Source organism: Protopterus annectens, chromosome 7.part0 (genome assembly GCF_019279795.1).
Source record: "Protopterus annectens isolate FY-2018-M chromosome 7.part0, PAN1.0, whole genome shotgun sequence".
NCBI classification, from domain to species: Eukaryota; Metazoa; Chordata; order Ceratodontiformes; family Protopteridae; genus Protopterus; species Protopterus annectens.
Genome location: NC_056739.1, coordinates 1,701,901,622 through 1,701,922,614, shown reverse-complemented (window position 1 = coordinate 1,701,922,614; position 20,993 = coordinate 1,701,901,622). Strand labels below are relative to the sequence as shown.

Sequence of the window (20,993 nt, the reverse complement as noted above, 5' to 3'; positions counted from 1 at the left end):
TTCCCAGTCATCCCCTTTTCAGGATGTTTTTACATTTCCCTGTTGCTGCCTGGCATTTTCAGTTCTCTGCTTTGCCCTTTGGCCTCTCTACTGTCCCAAGGGTCTTCACCAAATGCCTCACTCCTGTGATTGCTTTTTGCAGGTTGAGAGAGATTACAGGTGTTTTCTTACCCGGACGATCTGCTTATTCAGGCTGTTCTCCGGAGACTTTACTTCAGCATCTACACTTTGCTGTTTCTTTTTTGCAACCCTGAGGTTTACTGTAAATTTCCAAAAGTAATTCCTGACTCCTTTGGTTCTGCAGGCTCCAGACTGTTTTAATGCTGGCATCCCTGCCTCCTCCCAAGGCTTTAACTCTGATTGCTTTCTTTCAGTCCCTTCTTCCGGGAATTTCTGAGGGCTCTGGGTTACATGGCTTCCACCATTCCTGTGCTTCCTCTGGCCAGGCTCTATATGAGAAAAGTTGGTGGTTTCTAAAGTCAGTTTGGCTTCAACATTCTCATCCTTTAGATTTTCTAGTCCTTCTTCCATGCCACAAGCTGGAACTTAAGTGATGGATCCATCAGTTGTCCCTCAATCCACAGCTTCCTTTTCAACCTCCAGTCCCCTTTCAAGAACTGTTCACAGATGCCACAGACATGGGATGGAGGGCCTCCTTCAGTCCTCTGAAAGTGGATGGGCTTTGGTCTCTGAGAAAAGAAAAGACCACATCAATGTCAAAGAGATGAGAGCTCTTCAGGCTTCCCATTCTCTTTTCCTTCCAGGGGCCCTCAAAATTCTCACAGGCAATACTACATTGATGTGGTATATCAACAAGCAGGAGGGGACAAGGTCTTATCTCCTGTGCAGATTAGCTCTTCAGGTTTGGGATCTAGCTATCCAGTATCAGGTGACCCTTCAAGCAGTTTACATTCCCTTGGATCAGAATATAGTGGCAGATTCTCTGAGCAGGTCCATAACACAATCCCATGAGTGGATGCTTCACAGTGATGTGATTCTGGACATTGCCCACCAGTGAGGTACTCCTCAAGTAAATTTGTTTGCCTCGCCTCTGAACAGACTACTTCCTATCTTTTGCACCAGTCCCATGTCTTCTGCCCTGGAAGGTGGATGTCCTCTCATTTTCTTGGAAGGGGATGTTTCTTTATGCCTTCCCTCCCCTTCCTCTCCTTCTGAAGGTCCTGTTCAAGGTAAAACAAGATGTTCCCAAAATCTTGCTGGCGATTCCCTTTTGGCCCAGACAACATTGGTTCCCTCTTCTTCTGCATTTACGCAAGGGCAGTCATCACAAATTACCTCACAGGATGAACCTATTCACACAAGACAAGGGGTCTCTCATCCATCCCTACCAGTCCACTCTTCAACTGACATTGTGGGTGATAGGGTTTTGATCCCCTTCAGCCACTTTTTTTTTTGAGGACATTCTTTTGGTCCTGCAGGAGGTGAGGAACCTACTACTAGGAAATCTTATTTGTCCAAATAGAAGAGATTTTCTGTTTGGTGTTTTTCTCGTAACCTGAATCCACTTACTGTGGATGCTGGTTTGGTTTTCTGTTATTTGTGTGAATTGCTCAATGCAAGGTTGGCATATTCTTCTGTTAAGGCCTACCTGTCAGCTATTTCTGCTTGTCTGCCTTTGACTCTTCCTTTAGCCTCTAGATTTGAGGCCATTTTCTTAAACATGTTCACATTAGGCCTCCTAGGAAGCCTGTCCCTCTTTCCTGGGATCTTAATTTTGTTTTGTGAAAATAAAATCAGGCTTCTTTTGAGCCTGCTCCTTCAGCTTCCTTACAGCATTGTTCTGGGTAGACTGTTCTTCTTTTGGCTCTTACTTCTGCCAGATTGGTATCTGAGCTGCAAGCCCCTATGGCTGTTCCTCCCTTTTTAGTTTTTCATAAGGAGAGGGTGCCCCTTCGTACTAATCCTTCTTTTATGCCCAGTCTGGTTAATGAGTTGTCTCTTAATCAGTCTATTCATTTGCCCACTTTTTTCCCTTCTTTGCAGTCTGCTAGTGAGAAGGTTTTGCGCACCTTGGATTTGCATAGACAACTCGAATATTATTTGGATAAAACTGGAGCTTGTAAATCTGAAGAGCTTTTGTTTCTTTTCAGTCTTGGTCTTTAGGCTTGGCTCTTTCCATGCAACCATTTTTTATCTATGTGTAAAGCCATTTCTTTTTGCTATTCTTTTTCATGGGAAGAGCCTTCCTTCTGTTAAAGCTCATTCTACTAGGGCTGTGGCTTCTTGTGGTGCTTTTTTCAAGGGTTTCGATACTAATTATATTCTTGAGGCACCTACCTGGACTTCTGTGCATACCTTTACCAAGCACTACAAGTTGGATGTGATTTCTAGGCCATAGCTGGTTTTGCCAGGGCTGTTCTCTGTGGCTTCCTAGAGGGGTCTGCTAGCTCTTCCTCTTCCAGTCTTCTTCCTGAGCTTTTGCATTTGGGTTTGTGTTTGGCTACTGAAAAATAAAAACGTTGAACGGCTAAATTTTGAAATCGAAACAGATAAAGGAGCAGTTACAGAACAACAACATCTGTGGAAAAAAATAATTGAATGGGCATAGTCGGGCAACATCACAAACACAGTCAACCAAGGGGGAATTTAGCCATGCAACCTTTTTATTTTTCGGTAGCTGAACACAGACCTTTGCAGTTTCCCTGTTGTAAAGAGTACTGCAACAATGATATGGAAGGACATAGTACAGATTTGTAAAATCTTACATAATAGTAGATGTCCTTCTCTTCACTGTTGCATTATTTACTCCCTCCCCTCTCTCCCTGGTCCTTTTTCATTCTGGATATGCCTGTTACCTGATAATATCCTTAGGCTGTCATTCCTGCTGTGGCTTCTCAGTTCTGAGGATAGTACGTCCTTGGATGTCACCTTTATGCCCTATACTGTATGCAAAGAGCAGTCTTGTGATGTACAGCATACCTATTACAACCTAAAGGCTTTGGTGAACTGTCCGGACATCGTGGTGCCCTAGGCAGGGAATCCCCATTGTAAAGAATACTGCAACAGTGAAGAAAAGGGCATCTACTTTTACGTTAAGATTTTACACAATTGTACTTTCTTTTCTGGTAATTTTAAACTTCAAGCTATTAACTTAACTCTGCAGTCTTGTTTTTCTGTCCCCTCCTTGTTTTAGTAACACTAGACAACCTCAAGGATGCATATCACCTTATTACAAATTCATAAAGATTTTAGATATTACTTAAGATTTGTGTGTGTGTGTGGTTTATAGTTTCAATTTGCACCCTTACCTTTTGGATTTTATGCAACTCAGGCTATTTACAAAATGCATAGGTCCAGTAGTTGACTTCTGTAGACTTTAGAGAATCCATATTTACCCTTACCTAGACAATTGCCTCATCTTAGCAGATTCTACGTAGGGCTCTCAGGCATCCCTCTCTTTTTGTCATAAACCTATTTTGAAAACTAGGTTTTTAACTAAACCTGAAGAAATGTTCCGTAGTCCCTGCCCACATGCCAACATTTCAGGGATGCCTTCTGAACAGCTGTTCCTCCAAAGAAAGTATTTTTTGTGTTTTTTTTTTTTTTACAGCAAAAATCAGGTATCAGAGTGAAATACAGCTGGTAAGTTTTAAAACACATCCAAAGGGAGCAATTCCATCCAGTGTAAGTATTTTATGGAAACAAACAGATAAATCCGGTAAGCGCTTTCACCCAACAGAGCTTCATCAGACCATAATGCATCACTGATAACTCCTTATGTAGTAAAAAAAGGCACCAAAAACTGAATTCAAACATTTTCTTAAAGTGACAAGATCATAGTCTTATCAAACATCTTATTCTAAAAAAATTAATTACATCACCATCTAAAAAATAACAAAAATATAAAAAATATATAAAGAAATATATGTAAAAATATATAAAAACATATAGAAAATACATAAAAAAATATACACATTTTAATACAAATGCATAAATACTGATAAGAATATATACACAACTAATAAATACTCTCATTTCATAAGAACACAAATTTCATGTGTCTGTTATACACAATATATAATGGTCTTCACCAACTGGTGGACAAATGATTCTATCTAAGCCTTATAGACTTTAAAAACAGTTTCAGGGATACCACTGTAAAAACATGTCTCTTGTAATTTGTGTGTATACTGATCATGTCTAAATAACTAAATGTGTCTTTAATTTTTCTTTGTGGAGCTTTTCTCCCCAGGCCTCTGCTGAAAAAGGGCCTTTTCAGCTCAGTCAGACACCCCCGGTTAACAATTGTAAAATAAAATAAATAAGTAATTGTCATTAAGACCTGGATGAAAGTCAGCCCTAAACTGAATTATCCATTTAGCCTCCTGTGTTTCAGTATGGTTCCTTGTGTCACCACCTCTAGGACCTGTGAATAACATCTCTATGACTCTGAAGGTGAACATATGTGCGTCACCTCTCTCCAGTACATGTTTAGATAGTGCATTGACTGTGGACTTAATTTTAATTTGATAAATGTGTTCACGTATCCTGTCTGAGTTTTCTATCTGTCTTGCCCACATAGAATCCATCACATGCTATACAAGTAGCAAGGTAAACCACATGCTCAGACTGGCAAATTGTGTGACATGGAACTCGTATCTCATGCCATTTGAGGGGTGCACAAAATGACCACGGGAATTTGTAACGTGGCAAAAATTACAACTAGTGCAAGGAACTGTACCAAGGGTATCATAAACATTCTCCTTCCTACCTTTCTTAGGATAACACAACTTCTTCAGGTTGGACCTGTTCTTGTACACGAAACTTGGTGTACCCCTACCACCTATCTAACCACCGGGTCTACAGTCAGCACCTCCCAGTGCGATCTGATAACGTCTTTAACACTGCCCACGTCCTTGGTATAAAACAGGGGGATCGTGACATTACCGTTTTCCATTGTGACTGTAGGGTGCTCTGCTTCTACCTGATCAAAGGCTATTTCCTTAGGATCTGAAAAATAGAGGGTAGCCACATCCCTTCTTAAAGTGGAGGATCCCAGCTATTCCCATCTCGATCTCCTCATCCTTGTAAGCCCTAGACTTAAATCTCTCACATAGTTGTTTCTCTAATTCAGTTTTAAAGCTTTCCTGTGGGGGTTATAACGAGAAGCCCTCATGGCTTGACCTCTAATCATATTTTTAAACACAAATCCCGGGTGCATGCTATATCTGTGCAATAAAGCATTCTGTTAGCATGATTTCCTATACTCTCCAGTGTTTAATATTCCATTCGCTATTCTCTCTGATGTTTGAATTCAGTTTTTAGCGCCTTTTTACTATATAAGGAGTTGTTATCAGTGATGCATTGTGGTCTGATGAAGCCCTGTTGGGTGAAAGAGCTTACCGGATTTATCTGTTTGTTTCAATAAAAGACTTACACTGGATGGAATTGCTGCCTTTGGATGTGTTTTAAAACTTACCAGCTGTGTTTCACACTGATATCTGATTTTTGCTGTTTTACCATTGGGCTGTGGGGGGAGTGCAGAGCGTTTACTATTGTTAGTTTTTGTCTTGGTTTGAAGTTATATCTTTTTTTTTACCATTTACAGTTAATAAACCTGAGTAATCAGTCCATTTCCAATTTCCACAGCAAGAGAGTTCCTCAGAATTGTAAGCTACATGGCATCAACTATTCTCTTGGTCCCCTTAGCAAGACTTCACCTCAGAAAGATTCAGTGGTTCCTGAAATCAGTTTGGACTCGGCACCGGCTTCTCTTTTCCTGTTTCAGTTCTGAATGCCATCACAAAGGAATTCCTTTAGTGAGCAAATCAGTTCAGTCAAATCCAACTCCCCACATTCTGAGTTGGTCTATAACAGCAGCTGCCTCAGACTTTGCATGGAGACTGTCTTCCAGAGAGATCAAAGTTCAGGGAATTTGGGACTCCCACTACAGGAAAGAACACTTTGTATTCATAGAAATGATGCCCCCTGAGAAAGGCAGTAAAAGCCCTGAATCAACTGTGAGTACCAGGACCACTGTTGGTAATTATAGATGCTACAATGATATGGGACATCAATGAACTGTGGGATGACTAGGTCTTGCCTTCTGTGCCAACTAGTCACTATTGCCTGAGAGGTGGCAACTCAGCACAGTCTTTCTCTGCAGGTTGCCTACATCCCATCAGAGCAGAACACCATTGCAGACTCCCTAAGCAGATTCTGGATAGACTTTCACATGTGGATGTTACACTCAAAGGTTTTCCAGGAGATTGTCCACATATGGAGAACTCCCAAAGTAAATCTGTTTGCCTCCATCCACGACAGTTACAGAAGTTTTGTTCTAGGATTTCTTGCAAACAGAGCTGGAATTTTTTTTTATGTGGACAGGAATATTCCTATAGGCCTCCCCCTCCTGTTCCCCTGATTACCCGGAGTATTACTAAAAATCAAGAAAGAGTGTCCCAATATACTGCTGGTAACTCCATTTTGCCCCAAACAACATTGTTTTTCCTTTCTCTTGTACTTGGCCAGAGGCAATTACCAGAACCTTCCTCTGAGAGTGGACTTACATAAACAAGGGATCTATCATCCACCCATGTGTTCTGAACCTACACCTGACTGTTCAGATTATTAGGCTTTTGACCCCATTCAGGCACCTCTTTACAGAGGATGTGCAAAAGGTATTAAATGAGCCTGTAAATGTTAGATAATCAAATTTAGCCAAATGGAAGAGATTTTGTAGTCGGTGCCGCAGTAGAGACCAGGACATAGCCCAGGCAGGGGTTCCAGTGGGACTTTGGTACTTATATGTATTGCTCAAAACTGGCCTTACACTCTGATCAGAGTGCATGTTTTAGCCATTTCTGCTTGTCTGCCATTAGTTCCTCTTTTTTTTCTTTATTCTAAGTCAAGCAGTTGCTGAAAGGGGTTTCACATATTATGGCAGTATGGAGAATAGGTAGTTCCTTCCTGGCATCTTACTTTTGTGTTTTACAAGTCAGCTTTACTTCTATTTGAACCTACATCTAGCTCTTCCTTGATTTTTCTTACTTGGGAGACAGTTTTATTTATTGATATAACTTTTGCAAGCCCTCATAGTTTCTCAGCTTTTTTTTTCATAAAGATAGAGTAACTGTTAGAACTAATCCCTCATTTTATGCCCAAAGTAGTTTGAGTTCACTTTGATGTAATCTGTACATCTACTGGTTTTCTTTCTCCAGTTTAAGAAGAGAAGATAATTCTGCATTCCTTGGATTTGTGCAGACAACTTGAATACTAAGTAAGACAAAATACTTCAGCTTGTCAGACCAACTTTTTATTTATTTATTTTTAAATGCAAGAAAAGATGCAGGCAATTTCCAAGCAAACCATAATAGTTATGTCATGTTAATAGGTTCTGCTATTCTCACCATGGGAAAAGCCCTTCTCAGAATGCCAAGGTACACTCCACTGGAGCTGTTGCTACTTCTATGGCATTTTGGAAATGGATGAACTCTAGAGTTGCTCAACAACTATGTCTTCAGCACACTTTCACTAAGCATTACAAAACTGACTACTTTTCCAGAGCCAGAACAGGATTTGCTAATCTGTTCTCCATGTTCATCTGAACTCTAGTCTCACATCATTCACCCTGTTTTTCTAAGCTTTGGCACTTGTTCCATATATCTTTGTTACTTAACAGTGATGTACTGATGAATAAAGCACAGCTATGTAAGTAAAGTTTCCGTAACTGTAAATGTTTGAATAGGTCAGTGTTACAGTACTAACAGCTCCCCTATAATTTTCTTTACTATTTACCCTTGGCTGGGATAGGTTGCCATTTCTTTTGTCTCCTGGTTTCTGGCATGACGTAAACTAACACATTTAGACAATTCATGGTATTAATTTTCTTTCAGCTACAGCATATCTCTTTCTTTTTTGAGGAAAAATGCTGTGAAATTTGGTGCCTGTATATCTATTTTTATATCAGCATGCTCTTGAACTCCAGCAGAAGTAAGGTGCACGAGAAAGCTACCCAAAAGCTTGTGTTTACTGGATGAACATTCAGTTGCGGGCAGGATATGTCCCATATAGTTTTATGCTAATACAAAAGTGATTTATTTGAATATCAGCTGTTATAGAAGTTTATTTACACAACTGTACTTTCTGTATTATTCAGCTTTGTGTTATAATAAAAAGTGTGCTGTTTCTCAAGCACATAAATTTCTCATGTTCTTTTTGTGGATCATGGACAGGAGAGGATGTGACATTTTCTTCCTGTCTTACAGGTTCTTGATGCTGGACCCACAGGAAATGGAATCCTATGTTCAACTCCATAAACAGCTTCCCATTAAGAGGCAGGTCTGTTTCTGTGTAGGTTTATTTTGCATGAATGTCTCACTAAGTCGGGGATTATGAAATATCTGATGTTATTTAGTCCTATCTCACTGTAATTCTTGCTGGATGGGTTCAGAGCTGATTCTTGGCTCCGATTCGGCTGATACTAAAGCTCGAGAGCTTTTACTGACTCAAGGCTAACCCCATCCCATTGTGCCTCACGGAAATTCCCCAGATCTCATTTGCCATGAAACTTTTGAGGTTGTCTCCTTACTGGCTCGTTGGCCAAGTAGAAGATTTTTTGATAAATCTTATTTTTCATCTATTTTCTTCATATTTCTACCTTAATAGTTGTTATCTATTAACAGTGTGATTGTGTTGAGTGCTTGATCCCCTATTCCACCCTTTTGGAATTGTACGGCCTGTTTTAGTTAGAGGGCCGTAGTTGCCCGTTTAAATTAGAAGGCCTTTCCTCCCTGAGTGCTAGTCCTTCTTCCCTTAACAAAAAAAAACAAAAAACTTTTCCTTCTCTTCAAACTTTGATGTTCGTTATAGTTAGTATTGTTATTGTTGTTAGCCTTGTTTTCTTGTCAGCATGTCTAAAGAGAAAGATAGAGAACATAAGGAACACCGCCCTTCTGGGTTCAAGAAATGTGACAAGTGTTCGCAAAAAATGTCATTGACTGACAGTCACACTAGCTGTGTGCACTGTCTTGGAGAGGCTCATTTACAAGAACCCTGTACTTTTTGCAATGCCTTCAGTACTAGGGTTCTTAATGAGAGAAAATGTAAATTGATAGACAGGGGTCTCATGACTAGTTCCTTCCAGGAACAGCTGGGACTTGGTCAGACAGCTTCCAAAACTGTGAAGAGAAAATCTTCGATTCCAGCATCGGAGCCATCCAAAAAGTCTAAAGCAACGGAGCCAAGGAGTTCTGGCTCCGATTCTGCTTCTTCTGTCTCGGTGCCGAGACAACCTTTGGTATCGAAACACTCACCAGTTATCGATCCCTATTTCACCAACTTTGAGGTCTCCTATTTTAGAAAGGAGGAGATCTCCTTCTGTCTGCACCTGTTCCTCCAGGACACTTTCAGATGAGGATATTGAGTGAGTGGTGAAGAGGTTGCTCTGTGACCTGGCTCTGGCTAAAAAGTTAACTCTTCCAGACCCAAAGGCTTCAGAGCCATCCCATCTCCAGACTACTGCTCCTCCTCCGACTGCTTCACTCTCAGAGTCCAACACTTCAGGTCCTTCTGTGTTGGATCCTTCTGTTCTGAGAATTCTTCAGTCTGGAGCTGAGGGATCTGGGAGCCGACGCTCTCGATTCGACTCCGAGAAGGATAGTCACCCCATTTTTTTCTTCGGAACGACCCTCTTCCTCAGTGCTTCGGCATGGCTGAGCTCGGTTCCTGCGTCTGCTTCGGAACCTGTCCCTCCTGCTTGGAGCCGACCTTCTGTCTCTTTGGAGCGGAGGTCATCTTCAGAGCAGGGTAGAAAGGCCTTTGAAGCAATAGAGAAAGCTTTGTCCAGTGCCAAAGCACTGCCTTTGGACTCGATGTCCGACCAATAGCAACCTCTTCTCCCCACCACCCCCTGAGTGTAGTTAACCAGAGACTCAAGCAGCCCCCATTGGAGGTATCCCCTCTTCTGAGACCTCCCCAGATTATCCCACTGGAGAGATCCCTCGGAAGAGACTTTGTAAGAGGAAGCACATTGACTCACCTGAGTCTGTCACGTCAGACACTGATTTGGATGAGTCAGAAGGAGTCCCCTAGATCCCCCTTTGAGGAGGTCTCTTTTGCTGACATCCTTGAAATCCTTAGACAGAGGGGTGATTGGAAGACCTCTAACCCTACTGAGGACGAATCAGTGTACCTTGAGGCCTTTGGTTCCTGACCTTCCACCTCCTGGGTGACACCGCCTTATGACCAACTCTTGGGGGTCATATCCTGGAAAGCCTGGACCTCCCTGGACACAGTGGAGCCTGTCTTGAGGAGGCCAAACAAATTTATGACTGCCCCGGAAGATAAGTCCTTTCTTTCTAAGGGAGTTCCTGTGGATGCTATGGTGGTAGCAGCGGGCACAAAAAAGGAGTTGTCCGAGACATCTTCCAATATCCATCTTCCTAATAAAGAATCCCGGACGATGGATAGGTATGGAAAGCGTACCTTATCTTCAGCGGCATTTACCTTACAATCGCTGAATTACCTGTCCCATTTTACTAGACTTCAAAGTGATCTCCTGAATGAGTTGGGAGACACCCTTCAGGGTTCAATAGCTCTGGGATCCATGGACAAGGTATCTGCGCAGCTCTCCACCCTTACATCTATATAGCTAACTCCTCCATGAGGCTGATTTCCTAGTCAGCTGACTGAGCGAGCAGGGCAGCCGCAGCAGGAATTTCTCTTAGGAGACATTCCTGAATGCATCTATGTAATTTCACGGAATCCTTTAAGTCTTCCTTTACCACCGTCCCCTTTGATGTTTCAACTCTTTTTGGACCGCAGGTAAAAGAGACTTTGACCAGGTGTGAACAGGAAGGGGAAACCTTATCTGCTATAGGAGTCCATTTCTCCCTTCCTTCTCGACCCTATCCCAAGGGCCATACAGGAGGGAAAATGTGGTTCAGTAAATCCCAAAAAGGTTTCCCTCAGGCACAAGGTCAACCCTCCCCAGAGGCAGAGGGGGAGGATATAATGGAAGACGCCGCCCTCATGGCAGAGGAGGTCCGCAGCATCAGGGAGAATAGAGATACTTTTTCTGATCGTCCTTTCCATCGCCCCTGAGGGGTTGCCTGACTTGTCCGTCTCTGGAGGCAGTCGGGGGTCATCTTTCACTGTACCCAAGCGCCTGGCTACAAATTTCCCAAGATCATTGGGTACAAACCAGAGTATCTAGAGGTTACCTTATTCCCTTTGTTTCTGAACTCCCGGTAAACTGGTCTCTACCAGACCCATTCAGTTAGACCATGCAACATCAGAGGTCATCTCGTTGCTTCAAAAAAGAGTCCTCCAAGAAGTCCCCACAGAGTAAATAGGATCCGGAACTTGCTGTCAATTATTTTTAGTTCCAAAAAGGACAGGGGACTGGAGATCAATTCTAGATCTCAGCAAACTCAACAAGTCTGTAAAGAAATCGAAGTTCCATATGATCACTCTGCAGTCCATGTTTCCCTTTATCGGGAAAGACAATTGGATGCGCTCAGTAGATCTTCAGGATGCGTACTACCACATCAAAATGGACAGGCTCTCCAGAAGACACCTATGCTTTAGGCTGGGAGCCAGTCATTTTCAATTTCGAACACTGCCCTTTGGCCTCACTACAGCCCCCAGAGTCTTCACCAAATGCATGGCAATGGTAACTGCTCCCCTGAGACGTCAAGGATTCCAGGTGTTTCCGTACCTAGACGACTGGCTCCTCACTGCTACCACCAAGCACCAACTAATCAGAACCACGGATGAGACTCTAGCCTTGTGTGCCAGATTAGACATTACAATAAACCTAAAAAAAAAATCAGCCTTATCTCCATCGCAGAGCATTGTATTCTTAGGCTCAGAAATAGACTCAAACACCATGACAGCAAAACTGACACCAGAAAGGATAGAATCGTTGCACAACCAAGTCAGATCCTTGCTGAAGAAAGACAAAGAACAGACCAGGCTAGTCCTTCAGGTCCTAGGGACTATGGCTTCCACCATTCTCTTATTTCCCCTAGCCCGTCTGCACATGAGAGTACTCCAGTGGCTACTATTTGCACAGTGGTCAATGCAGGATTCTCCCCCTGTCTCACCAAATTCTCATCACAAACTCCTACAAGAAGGATCTAGCATGGTGGTTACATACGGATCAACTTCATCTAGGTCGCCCACTTGCTCCCCCTCAACAAAATGCAGTCTTGACCACGGATGCCTCCCAGATAGGGTGGGGGGGCATTATCTGGGAATGACGGTCCAAGGTATTTGGCAGGATCTCGAGAACCACTTGCACATAAATGTTCTGGAGATGAGAGCGGTGCTATACGTGTTACAAGCACTTCACAGTTCTCTTCCCACTGGGACAATTGCGATTCAGTCAGACAGAATGTCTGTAGTGTGGCACATATACAATCAAGGGGGAGCCAAATCTTATCCACTTTGTCGAGAGGCTTTGAGTATGGAAATGGGCGATGGACACTCAACGCTTTCTGGTAGCAACGCACATCCCGGGGAAGTCCAGTGTGATAGCAGACAAACTCAGTTGAGCAATTCTAATGCCTCAAGAGTGGTCCCTGAATTTAGAAGTCACGGAAGAGATTTTTCGCAAATGGGGTCAGCCTTGCTGCAACCTATTCGTCATGTACATGAACACCAAATGTAGCAGCTACTTTGCCCTAATTACCCATCCGGGGATGTCACCCAGGGATGCTCTGGTCCACAGTTGGCCTCTGGGACTCCTTTTATGCTTTTCCACCCTTTCCTCTCATACCAAAAGTGATTAAGAAAGCAAAACTGTTGGATTACCCTGATCCTCATTGCTCCTTACTGGCCTCGCCAAGTATGGTTCCCCTTCCTGTGGCCCTATCTCTTGGAGGAACCATGGATTCTGGAAACATCTATAGACCTCCTGATTCATCAATCAGGGCAGTTCCATCCTACTACCCAAACCCTGAAATTGACAGCATTGCTGCTCCAGTTCCACGAATAGCCAGGTGTGTTTCCCTTTTCCCCCACAGTCAAACACATTCTGATTTCTTCACACAAACCTTTCACCAGGAAATTATATTCCAGTAAATGGAAAAGGTTCTCCATTTGGGCAGCAAACCAAGGCATAGATCCCTACTCAGCTCCTGTAGAGTCTATCCTGTCCTTCCTAGCAATCCATTTTTATGAGGGAGCTGCAGCTGCTACTATTAGAGTTCAGTTAACTGCCAGCTCTAATTATCATTTTGGCTACATGGGAAATCCAGTCATGTCCCACTCTTTATGCAAAACCTTTTTGAAAGGAGTCCTCCTTCTCAGACCTCCAGTCAGGCAACCACCGGAGCCCTGGGACCTAAACCTAGTACTTACATCTTTAATTTCTCCACCTTTTGAACCCTCTTCTTCATCGGATCTGAAATTCTTGTCTTGGAAGACATTGTTCTTAGTGGCTATAACATCTGCTAGGAGAGTTTCAGAATTGCAAGCCCTCACCATTCAACCTCCTTACATTGTTTTCCACAAGGATAGAGTCTCGCTTACAACTAATCCTTTCTTTCTTCCTAAAGTATGTTCAGAGCATTATCTCAAAACAACTATCGAAGTACCAGTTTTCTTCCCAAATCATACTAATAACAGAATACAGACTACACCAATTGGATTCTCAGGTTTTACCTGCACAGGACTAAAGAATTTAGAAAATCAGACCAATTGTTTGTTTCCTTTTCAGACAAAAATAAAGGCTTGCCTGTTTCTAAGGTCACTTTTTCTAAATGGCTTTCAGACTGCATTTCATTTGCTTACAAAGCTGCTGGCAAACAATTACCAGCCAAAGAAAAATGCCATTCAACCAAAGCAGTATCAACTTCATGTGCCTTTAGATCAAAACTCCCTATTGATATAATTTGTGCAGCAGCTACGTCGGCAAGACCTCATACATTTGTCACTCATTACAAATTGGATTTGGCCTCCTGGGACAGGTCATCCTTTGGGTCCACTGTGCTGAAGAGTCTTTTCACTTGAACCACCTAGGATAAAGGTGCTAAGGATGCTGTCCCATCCAGCAAGAATTATGGCGAGATAGGACTATATAACATAAAGAAGTTATTTACTTACCATAATGTTCCATGTTTGTAGTCCATCTCGCCTGCATTCTTGCATCCCACCCTCCTTCCCCCTTCCTGTTTCCTGGAGAAACTGGTGGACTAGCCATTATTCTGTCTGACCTGGTTGTAGTTGTCCGTCCACCTGGCATGGATAGTAATACTGTGTTCTGTTTGTATGTACATACTTATTGATAGTTTACTGACTATTATGTACCTATTTACTTTCTTGCAAACAAGATCTGGGGAATTGCTGTGAGGCACCATGGGATAGGGGTTAGTCTCAAGCCAGTAAAAGCTCTCGAGCTTTAGTATCGTCCAAGTCGGAGGCGAGTATCAGCTCCGAACCCATCCAGCAAAAATGATTTGTTTTTAATACCTTTAAATGCATCCAGTTGCATTAAAGCGCCACTAACACAATTTTTTTCTGTTTTAAATAACTTTATTATTGCAGTCTTTGTGCTACCAGAAGCATATTTCAGTACTCTTTATGTTTAAAACTAGAGTAAACATTTGCATGTGTGTTCACAGGACCTTAGCTTATGTGACCTGGATGTCATCATCAGGGGAAAGGAAGTACTTCTGGAAGGTGATACTTCATCTTCTTGTTGAGAGAGCGAGAAAGAGTGTGTGTGTGTGTGTGTGTGTGTGTGTGTGTGTGTGTGTGTGTGTGTGTGTGTGTGTTTTGAAATACAAAGATTATGGACATTTTTCACTTTTATTTTGACAATGGAAGAGCAGCAGAAGCAAAGTCCTGAGATGTTGTAGGCTTTGCAGTATTCACAGTGCCTTTCTTTTATTCTGGAAAGCTTCGTCCTTATATTTGTGAGTAGAACCAGAGCTGAATCATCTGGTGCCAAATGGTGCTCCTCTCAACTCAAAGCGGAGGAGCACAAAATGAATGTTGGTACTGTGCTCTCAGAGCTTCAGTACATGCTGATCATAGCTGGTAACACCTGCGCCTGTTACCCTCCCTAGTTACTGTTCTGTTTGTGAACCTTAAGTACCTCAGGTGAGAGTACTGTGAACTAGTGAAAGTGAAACTGCAGATATTCAGGAAAACAATTTGGTCCAGACAGCAGGGCTTGGGAGAGATGCTAATAAACATTCATTAAAGTTAGCTGTTTACACTGCTAATTAGGAAGTGTTTTTATTTTTATTGTTGTTATTAATAATAATAAATTATTAAAATGATATTCTTGTCTATTCTGGGCTTTATTTAGAAGTCAGCACTTTCACTACTTATTGTTTTCCAGATGACTGTCCCCATATTAACTATTTTTGACTGTTCTTGTTTACTATATATAAACATGTTTCTCTGAAGTGGCATGATGATTCCCATGAAATTGTCAGGGAATGTTTCTGGTATAATTAGATGCAAAATATCTTTAGATTAGGTTCCTACCCTCACAGACAAAGGCACAGCTGCTTACTGAATATTAATGAAAAAAATATGCCAGAATATGCCACAACAGGTAAGAAAAATACCACTATTATACAGTGGTACATGTTCTTTTTTTTAGCAGTTTAGTCACAGCAATACTGCGTATGTTTAGGTTTTTTACAACTTTGTATTGTTACTTTGGAGAGAATTGAGAGCTGCATTTTTATTTACAGCTGACTGTTTTGCAACAGATCAGTTCTAAAAAAAAACATTGTGGCTGGAATTTGACCCTATGTACAAGTGACCACAGGCAGGATTCAGAAAGATTTCAACAATGAGTTTTAAGGTTGTGGCACAAAGCATCCATTAATATGATCACTAGAACAATGTTTGAGAGACACATTAACTGCAATGAGGAAAGACCTCATTAATGGCTAATTTGCGTGTCTCTAAATTGCTCTATGATTACCACAAGTGTTACCGGCACTATGCTATGCTAATCACCACTGGCACAGGCACCCCCCCATTCATTCCCCAGGTACACACACATTCAAACACGTATCACCACATGGCTGCATCTCCCTGCTTTTCAAGTGCCCTTGACTGAACAGAATGTCTATGATAGTGCCAGTTATAATCTCCATCTCCCTGACATGGCCATATGTAATCAATCAGTAATGCCAGACATTAAAGTTTCATAGTTCTTATTCTTCATTTCCAGTTTCTTGCTGCAAAATGTGTGTTCTATTAATTTTTCCATCAGGAAAAGTAATATGTAGAAAGTGTCCCTAATGTGTAGTGACCCCCCCCCCCCTTATTATAGACAGTACTCATTAGTCTAGGGGGAGTTGAGAGTTATGGAAGTCCCCGACCTCCATCCTCATATACACGCACACTTTCTGTGTGTCTGTCTCTCACTCACACAGACATTACCATGTGCACACATACAGAAATGCATGGTACTTCAAGAACATCTCCCTCTCACCAGATCACACTTGAAGACACTTGGAGTAATCATCATAAACACATGCGTACACACACACACACACACACACACACACACACACACACACACACACACACACACACTTCCTGTTTGCCAAAATCCCTGGCACTTACCTCTAACATGATCTATCCCATTGAAAGTAATAGGTGAATGCAGACTTTTAGTTAGCTATGTTGGTGGTGGTGATTTACACAGCCAAGTGGTTCTACATATCCCTCAACTTTGGAGATCATTTACCGCAGGAATTTCTGTGGGAGATCATATGCCTCTAACATGTAATGCCTCATTTACATTTGCCATAAGCCAGAGAAACAGCCTGCCTTGGTACTGCACTTCATTGTATACAAGCACTACAGTAGAGCTGTCTCCGAACTGGAAACTGCTACTGCCAACAATAAATAAGATTTACCACTGGTGCTAATGTCTGTGAATCCAGGGTATATCTTTCTAATGCTTCAGAATATTTTTATGACATTTTCAGGACACTGCACCTGGATATTTAACCTTAAATCATACATTGTTATTCTAACAGCAGTTAGGGAAAACACCCAGCAGAATTTCAAATGAACATCACATCTGTTAGAATAAATAAAATATGAGTATTTTGCTGTAGTCTTTTAAGTAACAGAAAATATTTTTTTCTTTGAAGAGTATTATTTTTGGTTATCACACTTATGATAAGACCTAGAGCTCTACTAAAATTCTCACCCTGAGCAAAAATGTGAAATGTACATGTGTCTTGTGAACCAAATAGAACTTTTCTGAGGGATTTCCTTATATATGTTTTAGAACCGTAAGTGCAAACCTTGGAACATTGAGAATTTAAGTGTGATTAAAGGAAAGTATATACCAGCGCTGAAGTTGCCTTATGTTAGAGTACTTCTTGCTCTCTGAGCTACAGTAATATCAGACTTTATGTATTTTATATATATATATATATATATATATATATATATATATATATATATGTATGTATGTGGTGTGTGTGTGTGTGTGTGTGCATTTATATATATATATATATATATATATATATATATATATATATATATATATATATGTGTGTGTGTGTGTGTGTATATGTATACCACCACTGCAATAGTCCATCACCCACTCATAATCACTCCAGTGGCAAATAAACCACACAAGGCAGAATTCAAGTATTTAATCCAATATTACACCAATGTACCAATGTACATATAAGGACAAGCCTCTAAAACTGCAAACTGTTTTCTCCATATAGGCGTCTTCAGTGCAAAAAAATGGTTTATGTGGAGGCTAGGGGAGCTGTTGGGCCCAGTTTAAGTCCTTCCCTGACTGGATTGACTGCTGGTACTGTTTCTGTTCCCCTGGAACAGGCCATCCCGCCGGTTGGGCCTGTCGAGCCGGGGTCTATGGGTTTGGATTCTGGCCCGGGCTTTTCGGACCGGTCTCTTCCTCTGGGGTGCCTCAGCCTTCGACAGTTCTGGTCCGGTGCCGTCCAGTGGAGTGGTGGGACTTGGGGGGTCTACCTTCTCTTCTTCTAGAATTTTATTGGCGGGAGAGGGGGATGGAACCTCTTCTAGTCCTTCCGCTTTCCGGGCTGCCAGAAGATCTTTCTCTACTATCAGAGCTGCCTCTCCCATGCACGGTCATCCTACCCAGCCCCAGTGTTTGAGCGGCTTGTCTCATCCTGTTTCCGGTCAGACGTTCGCCTCCAGGGGAATGTCCCCCCACAGGGGTCCCCTCCTCTTCCGAGTCTTCCCCGCCACCCATGGTGGAGGAAGTTCCCAGGAAGAGGACTTGTAAGAGGAGATATCTTGACTCCCCTATGGAGTACATTACCTAGCATAAGGATGCAGATGAGGGGAACGGGTCCCCAAGATCTCCGCCTGAGGGTGTCTTTTTTGGAGACATACTTGAGATCCTCAAGGCCAAAGGCGGTTGGTCTATCCAAATCCTGTCCTCGAAGGAAGACTCATTTCTGGAGGCTTTCAGTACGGGGCCATCTACTTCCTGGGTGTCCCCCCGCTGATCCTGTCATTGATCTTGTGGCCAGCAGGGCTTGGAAGGACCCAGATACCATGGAGCCAGTGCCCAAGAAAGCAGAGAAGTTTCTGAGCCCTCCATCAGATAGAATCTTTTGGTCCAAAGTGGTCCTGGTTGATGCTATTGTGGTGGCCGCTGCCACCAAAAAGGAATTGGCAGAGCAGAGTTCTTCTGTACATCCGCCCAATCGTGAATCGAGGGCTGTGGACAAATTTGGAAAGCGGGTTTTCACCTTGGCTGCTTTTAGCCTGCAAGCATTAAATTATCTTGCACATTTACCCATCTTCAGAGGGATTTGATAAAGGAACTATCTACTTCACTCTCTGGGTCTATGTCTGATGATGAATTCAAGGCAGTTTCTCCAAAGCTGTCAACCCTTCATTCTGTTGCGAATTCGTCCATGAGGGTAATTTCCAATGCTGTGGAAGGGTCCTCACGGACTGTGGGCTCAGGTTTCGCAATTAGGTATCATGCCTGGCTCCGTTTGAGCAGGTTTGCAGAGGCCTTCAAGACGTTTTTTGTTAACGCCCCCTTTGATGGGTCCACTCTCTTTTGTCCCACTGTGAAAGAGACTTTGACCCGCAGTGAACAGGAGGGGAAGACCTTGTCGGCCATTGGGATCAGGTTTTCTGCCCCTCAGAGGTCCTTTTCCAAGACCTAGAAGGGGAGTAAGAAAATGTGGTTCAGGAAGGCACAGTCTCCCTTTCAAGATGTTCAGGAGGATTCCTCTTCCAGGGGACGAGGAAGCGGTTTCAAAGGTAGACGTCACCCCAGGAGCAGAGGAGGCCTGCAAAACCAAGGTTCCATGGCGGCCTTCTGTGAGAAACCTTTGCAGCGCCCCTGAGGCATTGCCCGACTCTGTCCCTGGAGGCAGTTGGAAGTCGGTTATCGCTGCACCTGCTAGCCTGGGCAAGTATTACAAATGATCAGTGGGTGCTAACAGTTATATCCAGGGGTTATTGCATTCCCTTTTTGGAAATTCCCCAAAAATTCAGTCCTCTTCCGTATGTGCCACCCAATCAGGAAGAGGCAGCTTGACAGGAGGTTGTAAGCCTTCTGCAAAAAAGAGCCATCCAAAAGGTCCTCGCAGGACAGAAATGATCTGGAACTTATTCCCGTTTCTTTTTAGTTCCAAAGAAAACAGGGGACCTACGTCATATTTTGGATTTCAGTCACATGAACCAGTTCATGCAGAAGTTGAAGTTTCAGATGGTCACTGTGCAGTTGATTGTGCCTCTCTTGCACACCAATGACTGGATGTGCTCAGTGGACCTCCAGGACACCTACTGCCATATGAAAATGGATCGGTCCAGGAGCTTTCTCCGCTTTCGCTTGGGGTGTTCACCAAATGCATGGCGGTGGTGGCAGCTCATCTCCAGCTGCTGAGAGTCCAAGTTTTTCCCTATTTGGATGATTGGCTCCTGACAGCCCCCACAAGGAATCAACTACTGGACAATGTTCACATCGTACTTTCCCTGTTCCATCTGCTAGGTATTACAGTGAATATGGCAAAATCATCTTTGATTCCAACCCAAAAGCTGGAGTTCATAGGCACTCTGTTGGATACCAGCTCTCAGGTCGCAGCCTTACCTCCTCAACGGGTGTCACTTATTTGCGACCAAGTTCGGACCTTTCTGGAGCTAACCTGTTCTTCAGCCTCACTCATTCTAAGGGCTCTAGGATCGATGGCAGTCGCCATTTGTTTGGTTCTGATGGCTTGGTACCATATGAGGGTCCTTCAGTGGACCCTTGCAGTTCAGTGGTCAGTGTTGTTGCATCCCCTATCCTTTCCCATTTGGCTCACCCCGGTGTGTCACAGGCATCTTTTATGGTGGATCCGTTCATTGGATCTTCTAGCAGGCAGGCCTTTCGTTCCTTTGACTCTCATGGCGACAGTCACCTCAGACGTTTCCCTCCTGGGGTGAGGGCGGGGGCATTTCCAGGGACAGATGATCCAAGAGACATGGTCGCCCTCCGAGACCAAACTGCACATCAGTGTTTTGGAGATGAGGGAAGTCCTTTTATCTTTGTAAACCTTTCAAGACTGCCTTCCTCAGGGAACGATTGCAGTTCTATCAGACAGCATGGCTGTTGTGTGGTATATAAACAAGCAAGGGGGCACACGTTCTTATCTGCTGTGTTGCGAGGCCATGATTTTCTTTGAGTGGGCGATGGCTATGGGGCACTTTCTCATTGCAATGCACATTCCTGGAGCATCCAACGTGTTGCTGACCAAATTGAGCAGGGCTATATTGACTCCTCACGAGTGGTCCCTGAATCCAGTAGTGGCTCATCAGATCTTCTGTTGATGGGGTTATCTGAGCTGTGATCTGTTTGCATCTCCTCTGAACTACAAATGCAACAACTTCTTTGCATTGATTCCCCCCAGAGGGGAGATCCCCCAGGGACGTGCTCACCCACGATTGGTCTCCGGGTCTCCTGTATGCCTTTCCTCCGTTACCTCTAATTTTCAGAGTACTTCAGAAAGCCAGATGCTTCAAGAGCCAACTGATATTCATTT

At 43.0% G+C, this 20,993-nt stretch overlaps 1 protein-coding gene across 2 annotated transcripts in view; it reads left to right on the top strand.

Annotated features, from left to right (window-relative positions):
- Positions 1 to 20,993, top strand: part of BBS1 (Bardet-Biedl syndrome 1) — a 1,329,035-nt gene that overhangs the window by 397,102 nt on the left and 910,940 nt on the right. For both annotated transcript variants that reach the window (XM_044078217.1, XM_044078216.1), the window contains one exon: positions 8,229 to 8,301. In XM_044078217.1, coding sequence (XP_043934152.1) covers positions 8,229 to 8,301 — 73 coding nt within the window. The remainder of the gene's footprint in view (positions 1 to 8,228; positions 8,302 to 20,993) is intronic.